The sequence below is a fragment of the Mizuhopecten yessoensis genome, unplaced genomic scaffold (assembly GCF_002113885.1).
Source record: "Mizuhopecten yessoensis strain PY_sf001 unplaced genomic scaffold, ASM211388v2 scaffold4105, whole genome shotgun sequence".
Lineage (NCBI taxonomy): Eukaryota > Metazoa > Mollusca > Bivalvia > Pectinida > Pectinidae > Mizuhopecten > Mizuhopecten yessoensis.
The window spans coordinates 3629-18058 of NW_018405378.1; the positions used below are offsets into that span (position 1 = coordinate 3629).

Below are 14430 nucleotides of genomic sequence, written 5' to 3' on the forward strand. Positions count from 1 at the left end.
AAGATTGATGATGATCCTGTGCTATGAGAGACTAATGATGATCCAGTGCTATGAGAGACTAATGATGATCTGGTGCTTTGAGACATTGATGATGATCCGGTGCTATGAGAGACTGATGATGATCGGGTGCTATTAGAGACTGATGATGATCCAATGCTGTGAGAGACTGATGATGATTCGGTGCTGTGAGAGACTGATGGTGATCCGGTGTTATGAGAGACTGATAATGATCCAGTGCTATGAGAGACTGATGATGATCCGGTGTTATGAGAGACTGATAATGATCCAGTGCTGTGAGAGACTGATGGTGATCCGGTGTTATGAGAGACTGATGATGATCCGGTGCTGTGAGAGACTGATGGTGATCCGGTGTTATGAGAGACTGATAATGATCCAGTGCTATGAGAGACTGATGATGATCCGGTGTTATGAGAGACTGATAATGATCCAGTGCTGTGAGAGACTGATGGTGATCCGGTGTTATGAGAGACTGATGATGATCCGGTGCTGTGAGAGACTGATGGTGATCCGGTGTTATGAGAGACTGATAATGATCCAGTGCTATGAGAGACTGATGATGATCCGGTGTTATGAGAGACTGATAATGATCCAGTGCTGTGAGAGACTGATGGTGATCCGGTGTTATGAGAGACTGATGATGATCCGGTGCTATGAGAGACTGATGATGATCCGGTGTTATGAGAGACTGATAATGATCCAGTGCTGTGAGAGACTGATGGTGATCCGGTGTTATGAGAGACTGATGATGATCCGGTGCTGTGAGAGACTGATGATGATCCGGTGTTATGAGAGACTGATAATGATCCAGTGCTATGAGAGACTGATGATGATCCGGTGTTATGAGAGACTGATAATGATCCAGTGCTGTGAGAGACTGATGGTGATCCGGTGTTATGAGAGACTGATGATGATCCGGTGCTATGAGAGACTGATGATGATCCAGTGCTGTGAGAGACTGATGATGATGATCCGGTGTTATGAGAGACTGATGATGATCCGGTGCTATGAGAGATTGATGATGATCCAGTGCTATGAGAGACTAATGAAGATCCAGTGCTATGAGAGACTAATGATGATCTGGTGCTGTGAGAGACCTGATGATGATCCGGTGCTGTGAGAGACTGATGATGATCCGGTGCTATAAGAGACTGATGATGATCCGGTGCTGTGAGAGACTGATGATGATCCGGGGCTATGAGAGACTGATGGTGATCCGGTGCTATGGGAGATTGATGATGATCCAGTGCTATGAAAAACTGATGATGATCCAGTGCTGTGAGAGACTAATGATGATTCGGTGCTGTGAGAGACTCTATGAGGGATTGATGATGATCCGGTGTTATGAGAGACTGATAATGATCCAGTGCTATGAGAGACTGATGATGATCCGGTGCTATGAGAGACTGATGATGATCCAGTGCTATGAGAGACTAATGATGATTCGGTGCTGTGAGAGACTGATTATGATCCGGTGCTATGAGTGGCTGATAATGATTTGGTGCTATGAGTGACTGATAACGATCCGTTGCTGTGAGAGACTGATGATGTTTTGGTGCTATGAGAGCTAAGTTTTGACACACAGCGACACTTTTTATTTCCAGGCTGTGGTGAAGGCGTGTGAGGGGCTAACGGAGGCTGGGAAGATCAAAGAGAAGGTTTATGGCAAACAGAAAGTCTACGTAGCTGATCAGGAAACAGAAAGATTGGTGTAATTTTCAGCTTGTATTGAGATGATAATGCAATAGTAACATTCAAAATGAAATTATCTTTTAATGCGTAAGGTTGTTTTAGTCTCTTAGGCAACACATACGTAGTGAATATATATATATATCTCAGGTTGAGGGAGAAATACTGCCTAACTGGCAAGCTAGCTTTTCCAGTGCTGCGTTAACGTTAGAACTACATTATCCGGGACCCGCTCACTAGTTCAGCAACGTCAAGCGTGGTCATTGTCTGGGTGAGTGACCGCCGGCTCGTTATATTTGGTGGCAGTGTACATAGTGACTCAGTGTGATCATGTAAGGCCAGTTCCTGATTGTCAGCTAGGGAAGGTATATCAATACACAGGGAGGACCTACGGCATTCCCCAGGCCAAGTCTCGGGACAAGACTTATCGGAGGGGGAATAGTGTAACAGCTTAGTCTCGGGACAAGACTTATCAGAGCGGGAATGGTGTAACAGCTTAGTCTCGGGACAAGGCTTATCAGAGGGGTAATAGTGTAACAGCTTAGTCTCGGGACAACACTTATCAGAGGGGGAATAGTGTAACAGCCTAGTCTCGTGACAAGACTTATCAGAGGGGGAATGGTTTAACAGCTTAGTCTCGGGACAAGACTTATCGGAGGGGGAATGGTGTAACAGCTTAGTCTCGGGACAAGACTTATCAGAGGGGTAATAGTGTAACAGCTTAGTCTCGGGACAAGACTTATCGGAGGGGGAATGGTGTAACAGCTTAGTCTCGGGACAAGACTTATCAGAGGGGGAATAGTGTAACAGCTTAGTCTCGGGACAAGACTTATCGGAGGGGGAATGGTGCAACAGCTTAGTCTCGGGACAAGACTTATCGTAGGGGGAATAATGTAACAGCTAAGGAATATTAGGAGTAAATACAGCCTTACTGGCAAGTTAGCTTTTCTAGTGATGCGGTGTAACCAGGGGACCCACTCACTAGTTCAGCAACATCAAGTGTGGTCAGTAGTTGGATGGGTGACCGCCCGTACGTTACAATACTTCACCTGGTCACAACGGGCTCACCAGTCCTAACCTCTTTCGATTTAAAGATGTTTGCCGAGCAGTAAGTACAAATATAGAACAAAAGTATTGAATTATGATCCATTGTTTAAAGTCGCAGTTTCCCGATGTTGATGATGTGGAAATCAAGGAGATGGATGCCCAGCTATCCCAGCTGTCTGACTTGACCAAGGTGCGAGGGGATGAAGTCCGCAGACTGGACAGTGGTCAGTATGCCAGTATAACATGTACTACAGACACATGCTTTTACTCTGAAAATATGACCATTTCACATAAGGATTGTATCATCAAATGTCATTGATTTATACAGTGAAACCATTCTACAATAAAGTCATGACATCACTTTTGTAAGAGGAATGAAACCAATAATGGTGGCACTTTGTGCTGCTGACAGTACAATCTCGATTCCTCCTTACAGTATGAGAGTTTGTGAGTAGATATCTAACCATGGGTATGAGATCTTCCTAGTATATATCGTATACTCATTGCTAACGGTATGAATGTTAAGTTGATGGGATGAGTTGTATGTTTGTAATAAAATCACTGACATTTTTTGTCTGTGAACTTATGATTGTCACTTACCTTTTTTTTTTTTTTACATTTATACAGAATTGAAAGGCCTAAATAACTCGATATCAACAAAAGAGGCTAAAACCCAGCTGGTAGAACTGGAAAAACAGGTAATTATTTAACAACAACAAAAAAAATCCTAGAGTCATGACCCTTAAATCTTTCTGCTCCAGACACTTATTAACCGCAACTTCTCCTTAACTGTTTGTGAGATTTTTTTGTAACTAGACACATCGAAAGTACATCATATGTAAATGTACACAAAAACAGGGATTTGTGATTTGACTGTTTTCCCTGGAGTTATGGCCCTTGAAGTTTCAATTTCTGCTCAACAAACATTGTAAGCTCAGGTGGGGGATTATATCTTGGTAATCTCGCTCACAGGTTCACTAGTTGTCTGTTTGATTTTTAGCTCACCTGCCTGAAGATGTTTTATATAATATTTTGCTATGATTGCTTTAATATCCAGGTGACCTCTGGGCCTCTTGTTTTGTAACTTACCATAGTGAAAGTACCTCATACGTAGATGCGCATAAGGAAGTGATTTGTGATTGTGTTAGTGTACCCCTGTAAACAATGTTTGAATGCCGTGATAAGACGAAGCAGCTGGGAGCATATCTTTGTCCCTAGTTTGTGTCTGCGTATATCTGAATGGATATGGAATTTTCACACTATAATCATATGACATGTATTTTACAACGCACCGTAAAACTGTTGACTGGTCACGTGAATCTGTTGACTGGTCACGTGCAACTGTTGACTGGTCACATGTTAGGAAATCGAACGCACCTATAATTACAAGCACCCCGATGATCAAGCGTTTTTGGTACTGGATCGTTGACGGTCGTCTGTCGGTAGACCTAAACATCACATTCGACATAGAACTTTTTGGTTTTTCATTGGTCAAGTAACAAAACAGTTGTTTCATGCCTTATCAGTCAACAGTCAAAACCATTTTCCCTCGGAGTTGGGACCCACCAAATGAACTGTTTCCCTCAAACTATTTTACTCCTCGGGAAAATAGTTTTGACTGTTGACTGATAAGACATGAAACAACTGTATACTGTTTACCTTCTCTACTGTCCGTAATAAATAGACAAAGAGTACTGTTTACCTTCTCTACTGTCCCTAATAAATAGACAAAGAGTACTGTTTACCTTCTCTACTGTCCCTAATAAATAGACAAAAAGTACTGTTTACCTTCTCTACTGTCCCTAATAAGTAGACAAAGAGTACTGTTTACCTTCTCTACTGTCCCTAATAAATAGACAAAGAGTACTGTTTACCTTCTCTACTGTCCCTAATAAATAGACAAAGAGTACTGTTTACCTTCTCTACTGTACCTAATAAATAGACAAAGAGTACTGTTTACCTTCTATACTGTCCGTAATAAATAGACAAAGAGTACTGTTTACCTTCTCTACTGTCCCCAATAAATAGACAAAGAGTACTGTTTACCTTCTCTACTATCCCTAATAAATAGACAAAGAGTACTGTTTACCTTCTCTACTGTCCCTCATAAATAGACAAAGAGTACCCTTTAACTTCTCTACTGTCCCTAATAAATATAACTGTTTACCTTCTCTCCCCCCCCCCACCCTTGCTCTGTGCTCTCTAGCAGTGTGCCTTCAATTTTGCTATGACATATCAATTCCAGGGGTGCAAAGAGCGAAAGTCGTAACCCCCTAAGAATGTCGAGGATGCAGTTCTCATTGATATTATGCCAGCGAAATCGAGTTTCAAGTTTTGCCGTACAATGTTCAATATTAAATTATCGAAATCATAGAAATTAATTATTAATTATTCTAAATAATGCAGTATATGGACATGTTGATGATCTTGTTACAAATTTACAATTCCCGAAAAGTTTTTGTCAAGGAATGGAGAAAAAGGAAGAGAATGGTGAGCTACTTATAATTTAAAATTGAAGTTACGACTATTTTTTTAAATGCGATTGATAATCACTTTATATTCATTTGATAAGTACTTGGTCACAACTTCTTAGGGCATACCAGCCACGTGACCCAATTTCGTCTGATAACACCCGGGACTCTAGCCCTTCACACGTTTTGATAACTTAACACTGTAGGGTGGTGTAGTGGACAGCGTACTTGCCTTTAACCTGCACGCTAACATCCGGGCCAACAAGAGTGATTAATATAAGTTGAAATTACTTGTTTCATAATTATTGTAAAATAAATAAATAAAGTGTATATTTTATTACAACTTTGTATCTGAAACATTTCAATGAATATTTTGAAAAATACCTGATGTGTCTAACTGAAATTTATCAACGTAATTTCTAAATACTTTATTTTTAGGTCACCTGAGCTTTAGCTCAAGTGACCTATTGCTATCCGTTTTCGTCCGTCGTCGTCCGTCGTCCGTCGTACGTCGTCCGTCGTCCGTCGTCCGTCGTCCGTTAACATTTTACATTTCAAACTTAAAGTCAAGTTCTGCTGGGCCGATTGAACTGAAAGTTGATAGGAATGATCGCCTCATGGTCCTGACAAAGTGTTGTTATTTTTCGGGTCGATCAGAAATCCAATATGGCCGCCACGGCCGCCATTTTGAAAACCTATTTCAAACTTAAAGTCAAGTTCTGCTGGACCGATTGAACTGAAAGTTGGTAGGAATGATCGCCTCATGGTCCTGACAAAGTGTTGTTATTTTTCGGGTCGATCAGAAATCCAATATGGCCGCCACGGCCACCATTTTGAAAACCTATTTCAAACTTAAAGTCAAGTTCTGCTGGACCGATTGAACTGAAAGTTGGTAGGAATGATCGCCTCATGGTCCTGACAAAGTGTTGTTATTTTTTGGGTCGATCAGAAATCCAATATGGCCACCACGGCCGCCATTTTGAAAACCTATTTCAAACTTAAAGTCAAGTTCTGCTGGACCGATTGAACTTAAAGTTTGTAGGAATGATCGACTCATGGTCCTGACAAAGTGTTGTTATTTTTCAGGTCAATCATAAATCCAATATGGCCGCCACGGCCACCATTTTGAAAACATATTTCAAACTTAAAGTCAAGTTCTGCTAGGCCGATTGAACTGAAACTTTGTAGGAATGATTGACTCATGGTCCTGACAAAGTGTTGTTATTTTTCAGGTCGATCAGAAATCCAATATGGCCACCACAGCTGCCATTTTGGTAAACTATTTCAAACTTAAAGTAAAGATCTACTTGGCCGATTGAACTGAAACTTTGTAGGAATGATCGAATCATGGTCCTGACAAAGTGTTGTTATTTTTCGGGTCAATCAGAAATACAATTTGGCTGCCATGGCCGCTATTTTGCTACTAAGTTCTAATAGGCCGATCTCACTTAAAATTGGTCTAGGAATGATCAGCTCATGGTCCTGACAAAGTTAAGTTAACATTATACTATTTTTTACTCAAATTGGTACATATTTCAACAACAAAAATAAATACTATAGACTCAGGTGACCGTTAAGGCCCATGGGCCTCTTGTTCTAAATCCCATATCATGTTGAAGTGATATAACACAATACACAGAGAAATGGACACACAACGTAAGGTGGTTTTGGCCATATCAGAGGACAGGCTATTATAATATTGGTGAATACAGAGATTAGGGGTATATAGGAATCACCCTGTCCATTGGTCTGTCTTTCAATGATCCTTATAAGCCGACTCCTCCGAAAGGATTTCCTGGATTATTTTTCATAACTTGACAGAGCAAAAGTACACCATATGTAGATATGCATGAAACAAATGACTGTCCGATTTAACTATTTTTCCTGGAGTTATGGCCCTTGAAACTTTAAATTTCGACAAGCTGGTAGTATATATAGTTCACAGATTTTCTAGTGTTAATTTCATTAAACTTCCTATACATACATGTATGCATACAAAACACTAAATTTACAACACTTACTTGACAGGCAAATGATATTATTGGTGCTATCCTGGAGGGCTATCCAAAAACAAGGAAAGAGCTTTATGTAAGTATATCATTGGTGCTATCCTGGAGGGCTACCCAAAAACAAAAAAAAAACAGCTGTATGTAAGTATATTATTGGTGCTATCCTGGACGGCTATCCAAAAAACAAGGAAATAGCTTTAGGTAAGTATATTATTGGTGCTATCCTGGAGGGCTATCATAAAACAAGGAAACAGCTTTATGTAAGTATATTATTGGTGCTATCCTGGACGGCTATCCAAAAAACAAGGAAATAGCTTTAGGTAAGTATATTATTGGTGCTATCCTGGAGGGCTACCCAAAAACAAAAAAAAAACAGCTGTATGTAAGTATATTATTGGTGCTATCCTGGACGGCTATCCAAAAAACAAGGAAACAGCTGTATGTAAGTATATCATTGGTGCTATCCTGGAGGGCTATCCCAAAACAAAGAAACAGCTTTATGTAAGTATATCATTGGTGCTATCCTGGAGGGCTATCATAAAACAAGGAAACAGCTTTATGTAAGTACATCATTGGTGCTATCCTGGAGGGCTATCCAAAAAACAAGGAAACAGCTTTAGGTAAGTATATTATTGGTGCTATCCTGGACGGCTATCCAAAAAACAAGGAAACAGCTTTAGGTAAGTATATTATTGGTGTTATCCTGGAGGGCTATCCAAAAAAAAGAAACAGCTATATGTAAGTATATCATTGGTGCTATCCTGGAGGGCTATCCAAAAAACAAGGAAACAGCTTTATGTAACTATATTATTGGTGCTATCCTGGAGGGCTATCCGAAAACAAGGAAACAGCTATATGTAAGTATATTATTGGTGCTATCCTGGACGGCTATCCAAAAAACAAGGAAACAGCTTTATGTAACTATATTATTGGTGCTATCCTGGAGGGCTATCCAAAAACAAGGAAACAGCTATATGTAAGTATATCATTGGTGCTATCCTGGACGGCTATCCAAAAAACAAGGAAACAGCTTTATGTAAGTATATTATTGGTGCTATCCTGGAGGGCTATACAAAAACAAGGAAACAGCTATATGTAAGTATATTATTGGTGCTATCCTGGAGGGCTATCCAAAAAACAAGGAAACAGCTTTATGTAAGTATATTATCGGTGCTATCCTGGAGGGCTATCCAAAAACAAGGAAGCAGCTTTATGTAAGTATATTATTGGTGCTATCCTGGAGGGCTATCTAAAAACAAAGAAACAACAGCTGTATGTAAGTATATTATTGGTGCTATCCTGGAGGGCTATCCAAAAAACAAGGAAACAGCTTTATGTAAGTATATTATTGGTGCTATCCTGGAGGGCTATCCAAAAACAAAGAAACAGCTTTATGTAAGTATATTCTTGAGAAAAAGTTTGTTTCAGTGTAAAAGTCTGCAGGAGGTCACATGTACTCTGTTTGTACTTCGATACTTACAAGCTAGGGAGATATACCCGGGTATGTGTTTGTATAGGCAAAATTGGGGGATAATACTTGTATCCTATTTGTATCACGATACTATGGAGGGAGATATGTGTGTCAGTGTATAGGGGGAAATTAGGGGATAATACATTTATCCTGTTTGTATCACGATACTTTGGAGGGAGATATGTGTGTCAATGTATAGGGGGAAATTTGGGGATAATACATTTATCCTGTTTGTATCACGATTCATGGAGGGAGATATGTGTGTCAGTGTATGGGGGAAATTAGGGGATAATACATTTATCCTGTTTGTATCACGATACTATGGAGGGAGATATGTGTGTCAGTGTATAGGGGAAAATTAGGGGATAATACATTTATCCTGTTTGTATCACGATACTATGGAGGGAGATATGTGTGTCAGTGTATAGGGGGAAATTGGGGGATAATACATTTATCCTGTTGGTATCATGATACTTTGGAGGGAGATATGTGTGCCAGTGTATAGGGGGAAATTGGGGGATAAAACATTTATCCTGTTTGTATCATGAAACTTTGGAGGGAGATATGTCTGTCAGTGTATAGGGGGAAATTTGGGGATAATACATTTAGCCTGTTTGTATCATGAGGTTAATATAGGGTGTAAAACTTTAGTGAATTAACAAATAATATTGTTATATCCGTAGTACATATATGAATATCAACATTTGTTAATAATTTCCATTGCAAAACTGATTTGTTTCAATTTTCCAGGGGCTGGTCGTCATTTCAGTAGTAGGGATTAGGGATATTGATGACTTCTTGTGTCTTGTGGTACCAGGCTATAAACGGCTTACAGCTTCCTGTTCCAGCATAAATAGGGAAATATTGCAATATTTTCATCAGAATTGGGACAATATCCTTTTTTTTTTTTTTTCATTTTCGGAAAATAAAGCCTTTTGTTTGCTAGAGGAAGTAACCTGTATTCGTTTGTAAAACTAGACGAAACAGAATCATAAGTTTTTAACCCTTTCATCCCTATGTAACTTTAGTAGACTCTACGTATAGTATGCATTGACCTGGTGAAGTCCATTATGGTCTACAGTGGTGAAAGGGTTTAAGTGCAATATATATGTAGATGAACTATTGTCTAGTCCACTTATCCTGTGGATTAGCCTTTTGGTGATCGCATGACAAAGTTTCAACAAAGTAATTAAAACCATCCCTCCTCTTGGTATTCTCACCAGGTTGTGTCAGAAACTCACCTTTATCTATTTTGACCTTCTTCCTTTTTGATTCAGACAACATTAATGACTTTACACTGATATTTTTTATCCATTTCCAGGACGATGTTGGTATTGAGACTGATGAAGATTACAAAGTGTCCCCTCCAGAGATTTGAGCACTGATTGTTAGACTCAAAATTATACCGTTTGTTTGCCCTATACTGATCAGAAATCAACATAATACCGTTTGTTTGCCTTGATCAGAAATCAACATAATACCGCTTGTTTGCCCTATACTGATCAGAATTCAACATAATACCGTTCCGTTTGCCCTATACTGATCAGAATTCAACCTCAACTATGTTTGTAGGCAGGTAGATTATAATTTGACAGTCGTATCCACTAATTTCAGTTCTTCGTACCCAGTATTAAAATTCACTTGGTTAAAACATTATAAAGACGATGGAAACATTATTCAAGAAATTTGAGGGGAAAATGCAATATTCTCAAAATATAAAAAAAAACATGTAAGTATTGAAGGAATGGTTTATGAAAAAATTCTGTTTATAATAAACAATATTTTTGGTCTAAATGACAGATTGAATTGAAATAACTAAATGATTTGGAAACAACATTACAGAAATCTGTCTTCTGTACTATTTGAGGAATATAACTAGGTAGGGAGGTCAAGGAGAAAAATAATTATATCTTGTTTTTGAGTAAAATATGTTTTAACAAATCCAAATCTACCAAGAGCCAGTATATTTGTAAATAAATTTACTCTTTTTGATGTTTTTTGCGTTTATGCACAAGAGTCTTCAATCTTTGAAATAATCTGTGTAATTTTTAGCTCACCTGGCACGAAGTGCCAAGTGAGCTTATGCCATGGTGCGGCGTCCGTCGTCCTTCCGTCGTCCGTCCGTCGTCCGGCGTCAATATTTTACTTTAAACGACTTCTTCTTAATAACCGAAAGGTCTAGGGTGATGATATTTGGCCAGAAGCAAACTGGGATGAAGGGCTACCAAGTTTGTTCAAATAAATGACCTTCATTTATTTTCAAGGTCACAGGGGTCAAATATGTTAAAAACTTTAAACAACTTCTTCTCAATAACCAAAATGCCCAGGGTAATGATATTTGGCCAGTAGCATGCTGAGATAAAGGGCTACAAAGTTTGTTCAAATAAATGACCTTCACCCATATTCAAGGTCACAGGGGTCAAATATGTTAAAAACTTTAAACAACTTCTTCTGAATAACCAAAATGCCCTGGGTGATGATATTTAGTCAGTAGCATACTAGGATCAAGGGCTACCAAGTTTGTTTAAATGTATGACCTTGAATCATATTCAAGGTCACAAGGAGCAAATATGTTTAAAATATTTCAACAACTTGTTCTGAATAACCAAAAGGCTCAGGATGTTGATATTTAGTTAGTAGCATATGCTGGGATCAAGGACTACTATGTTTGTTAAAGTGAATGACTTTGACTTATATTCAAGGTCACAGGGGTCAAATTTGTTTAAAATCTTTAAACAACCTCTTATGAATAACCATGGGTCCCAGGATGTTTATACTTTGCAAGTTGCATCCTGAGATGAAAGGCTATACAATGTGTTCAACATAATGACTTTGTTCGACTTTCAATCACAAGGGTGAAATGTTTTAAAAAAAAATAACAGGGTCTTTTGAACGAATTTTAATCATAAATACTGATATTTTGCCTGTAGCTTTATTTTAGATCACTTTTAAGGTTACAAGTGTGAGTTTTATACCAGGTGAGCGATGCAGGCCCATTGGGCCTCTTGTTATTAGACCGTGTGAACCGAATAACTTGAGTAAATGTTGAACGAGTTTGATGAAACTTTGTATGCAGCCATGTTTCAATAAGATCCTGAACGAGTTCGAAAATGGAAATTATTCGACAGTAGCTTACAGAGTTATTGCCCTTTGTTATATTATTAGCTCACCTGTCCGTCGTCCGTCCGTCCGTCCGTCCTCATCCGTCAACTTTTCCTTTAAACAACTTCTTCTGAAGAATGTACAGGCCTAGAGTCATGATATTTGGCTGAAAGCTTTTTTGGTAGGAGCCCTACAAAGTTTGAGAACAAAAATGACCTTGACCTACTTTCAAGGTCACGGGGGTCAAATATGTCAAAACTTCAAACGACTTCTTCTGAAGAACTAAAAGGTATAGAATCTTCATATTTGGCTGATGGCTTCCTGGAATGGAGCTTAACAAAGTTTGAGAATGAAAATGACCTTGACCTACTTTCAAGGTCACATGGGTTAAATGTGTCAAACACTTCAAACGATTTCTTCTGAAGAACTGAAAGGTATAGAATCTTTATATTTGGCTGGTGGCTTTCTTGGATAGAGCCCAACAAAGTTTGAAGATGAAAATGACCTTGACCTTCTTTCAAGGTCTTAGGGGTCATATATGTCAAATGCTTCAAATGACTTCTCCTGAAGAACTGAAAGGTATCAAATCTTTATATTTGATTGATGGCTTCCTGTGATAGAGCCCGACAAAGTTTGAAGATGAAAATGACCTTGACCTTTTTTCAAGGTCATAGGGGTCAAATGTGTCAGACACTTTAAACGACTTCTGATGATGAACTGAAAGGTATAGAATCTTAATATTTGGCAGGTAGCTTCCTGGGAAAGAGCCAAAGAAAGTTTGCGAATGAAAATGACCTTGACTTACTTTCAAGGTCACAGCGTTCAAATATGTCAAATAGTGCAAACTACTTTTTAAAGTTGTTTTAAAAGCTTTTTAAAATTAAAAGGCATAAAATTATAATATTTGGCTGGTGACTTCCTGGGATAGAGCTCAGCAAAGTTTGCGAATGAAAATGACCTCAACCTACTTTAGAGGTCACAGAGGTCAACAACATTTTAAAGGAGTTGTATTTAAGAACTAAAATGAATGGATTCATAAGATTTGGCTGGTAGCTTTAAGGAATAGAGCTAACCAGTTTGAGAAGGAAAATGACATTGACCTACTTACAAGGTCACAGGGAAAAATATGTCAAGCAACTTCTGAAGAAGAATCAAAAGCATAGAATCTTATAATAATATTTTGCTGGTGATTTTAACAGATGGAGCCAACAAAGTTTGCGAGGAAAATATTTTTAGTGCAATATAATATTTAATGAGAATATTTTGCTATGACTGCTTAAATATTCAGGTGAGCGATACAGGCTCTCTTGGGCCTCTTGTTTGCTTAAAAGTTCTGATTAATGTTTCATTTGTTTATGAGTCACAGAATGGATTTTTTTATGTATTTACTGATGACGTCAGTGTACATGTATTTCATGAATATGAACTGTAAAATTTCATACATTGTGTATTATTTGTCACATGTTTACTGAATTATTACATTTTTTATGGACATTATTTGCATCAAGTAAGAATATATGTGCAAACACATTGATCCGTTGACTATTCTGGAGGTACCACTGCCAGAAATGAAGTGTTGGGAACAGTTTTTTGGCATGTCTATAGCTTTGATAAATCATTTTTGAAAAAAAAACTACCTTGTGGGACTTTTATGAAAATAATTAGGAAAAGGTTCGGCAGGGCTTAACAGCAATTCGAACCCCAGACTTCCAATTGTTACACTTTTGCTCCAATCAATCAATGCAAGTGTACAGGCCCAACTGTTCTACAGTTATATTCAAATGGAATTTAATGGGAGGTTACTGTGTATATGACAAAACAAAAAAAAATCTGTGGAACTTGCTGCAGCTTATAGTCTAAGGGAGACAATCTACATGAGGAATGCCTTTGCTTAGCCTTGTACTACATGTATGATTGTATTCTTCAACTTTTGGTGATACATGATAAATTATATATATTTATATGACCTTTTAAATGCTCTATACAGGTCAAGTGCTACCTCAGTGAAATGTAGCTTTTTAGATTAAATCACTCTTCAGTAACAATAATCAAAAGTAGAACTTTTAAACTACTTACACAAGGTAATATGTTTGTTTGTTAACTCTGATCAGCAACGGCTGGTTTTGTCTTAAGTCATTCATGGCTGTATATAATGTGTTGAACATTAACATTACAATAGTCAAGGACCTGCTTTCCACTGCTAAAAATTGGATGTCTGTATTCATTTGATGTTTACAGGGAAATTTTCACTGCAGTTAAATTTCACATTTTTTCACCCTCCGCAGTGAGGCCGATTTTTTATTTTTTTTTGTAATTTTTTATTTTTCTCCAAATTTATAACAATGCAAATATATCATACATAAACATTATTCCTCTCGTACATTACAATTCATTCATTAAATATTCATTTATAATAAAACTGCATATTTCCAGGTATAATTAATAATTAATTATGTTTATGTATAATTAAATTCCATCTAAATTGTGTCCGTTATATAAAAGCATTGTTTAGAAGTGATAGAAAAGAGGTTAGAGCAGGTCCTAGAGGTATATAAGGGAAAGTAAGACTAAGAGAGAAAAAAAAAAAGAAGAAAGAAAAGAAAAAAATAAACGAGGGGGGGGG

General features: G+C 38.0%; 2 protein-coding genes across 2 annotated transcripts; one reads left to right on the top strand and one right to left on the bottom strand.

The window, feature by feature from the left end:
- Positions 1-5: 5 nt before the first annotated feature.
- On the bottom strand, positions 6-971 carry LOC110448515 (coagulation factor V-like; the record flags this gene model as incomplete). The annotated part of the gene is made up of 1 exon (XM_021494791.1): positions 6-971. A coding segment is annotated over one exon (966 nt), but the record flags the coding sequence as incomplete, so codon positions are not given.
- Positions 972-982: 11 nt separating this feature from the next.
- LOC110448492 (homologous-pairing protein 2 homolog) lies at positions 983-10663 on the top strand. The gene is made up of 7 exons (XM_021494756.1): positions 983-1129; positions 1623-1727; positions 2867-2978; positions 3382-3452; positions 5191-5244; positions 7254-7313; positions 10027-10663. The coding sequence occupies exons 1-7, from the start codon at positions 983-985 to the stop codon at positions 10081-10083; spliced, it is 606 nt and encodes a 201-aa protein (XP_021350431.1). The 3' UTR covers positions 10084-10663.
- The last annotated feature ends 3767 nt before the right edge of the window (positions 10664-14430 follow it).

What these genes read in the sequence shown, in the direction of transcription:
- LOC110448492 (XM_021494756.1), top strand. Translation starts at nt 983, where the DNA reads ATGATGATCCGGTGTTATGAGAGACTGATGATGATCCGGTGCTATGAG. An exon ending in AGTCCGCAGACTGGACAGTG is followed by an intron (nt 2,979 to 3,381) that starts GTCAGTATGCCA and finishes ACATTTATACAG; the next exon opens with AATTGAAAGGCCTAAATAAC. An exon ending in TGGTAGAACTGGAAAAACAG is followed by an intron (nt 3,453 to 5,190) that starts GTAATTATTTAA and finishes ATCTTGTTACAA; the next exon opens with ATTTACAATTCCCGAAAAGT.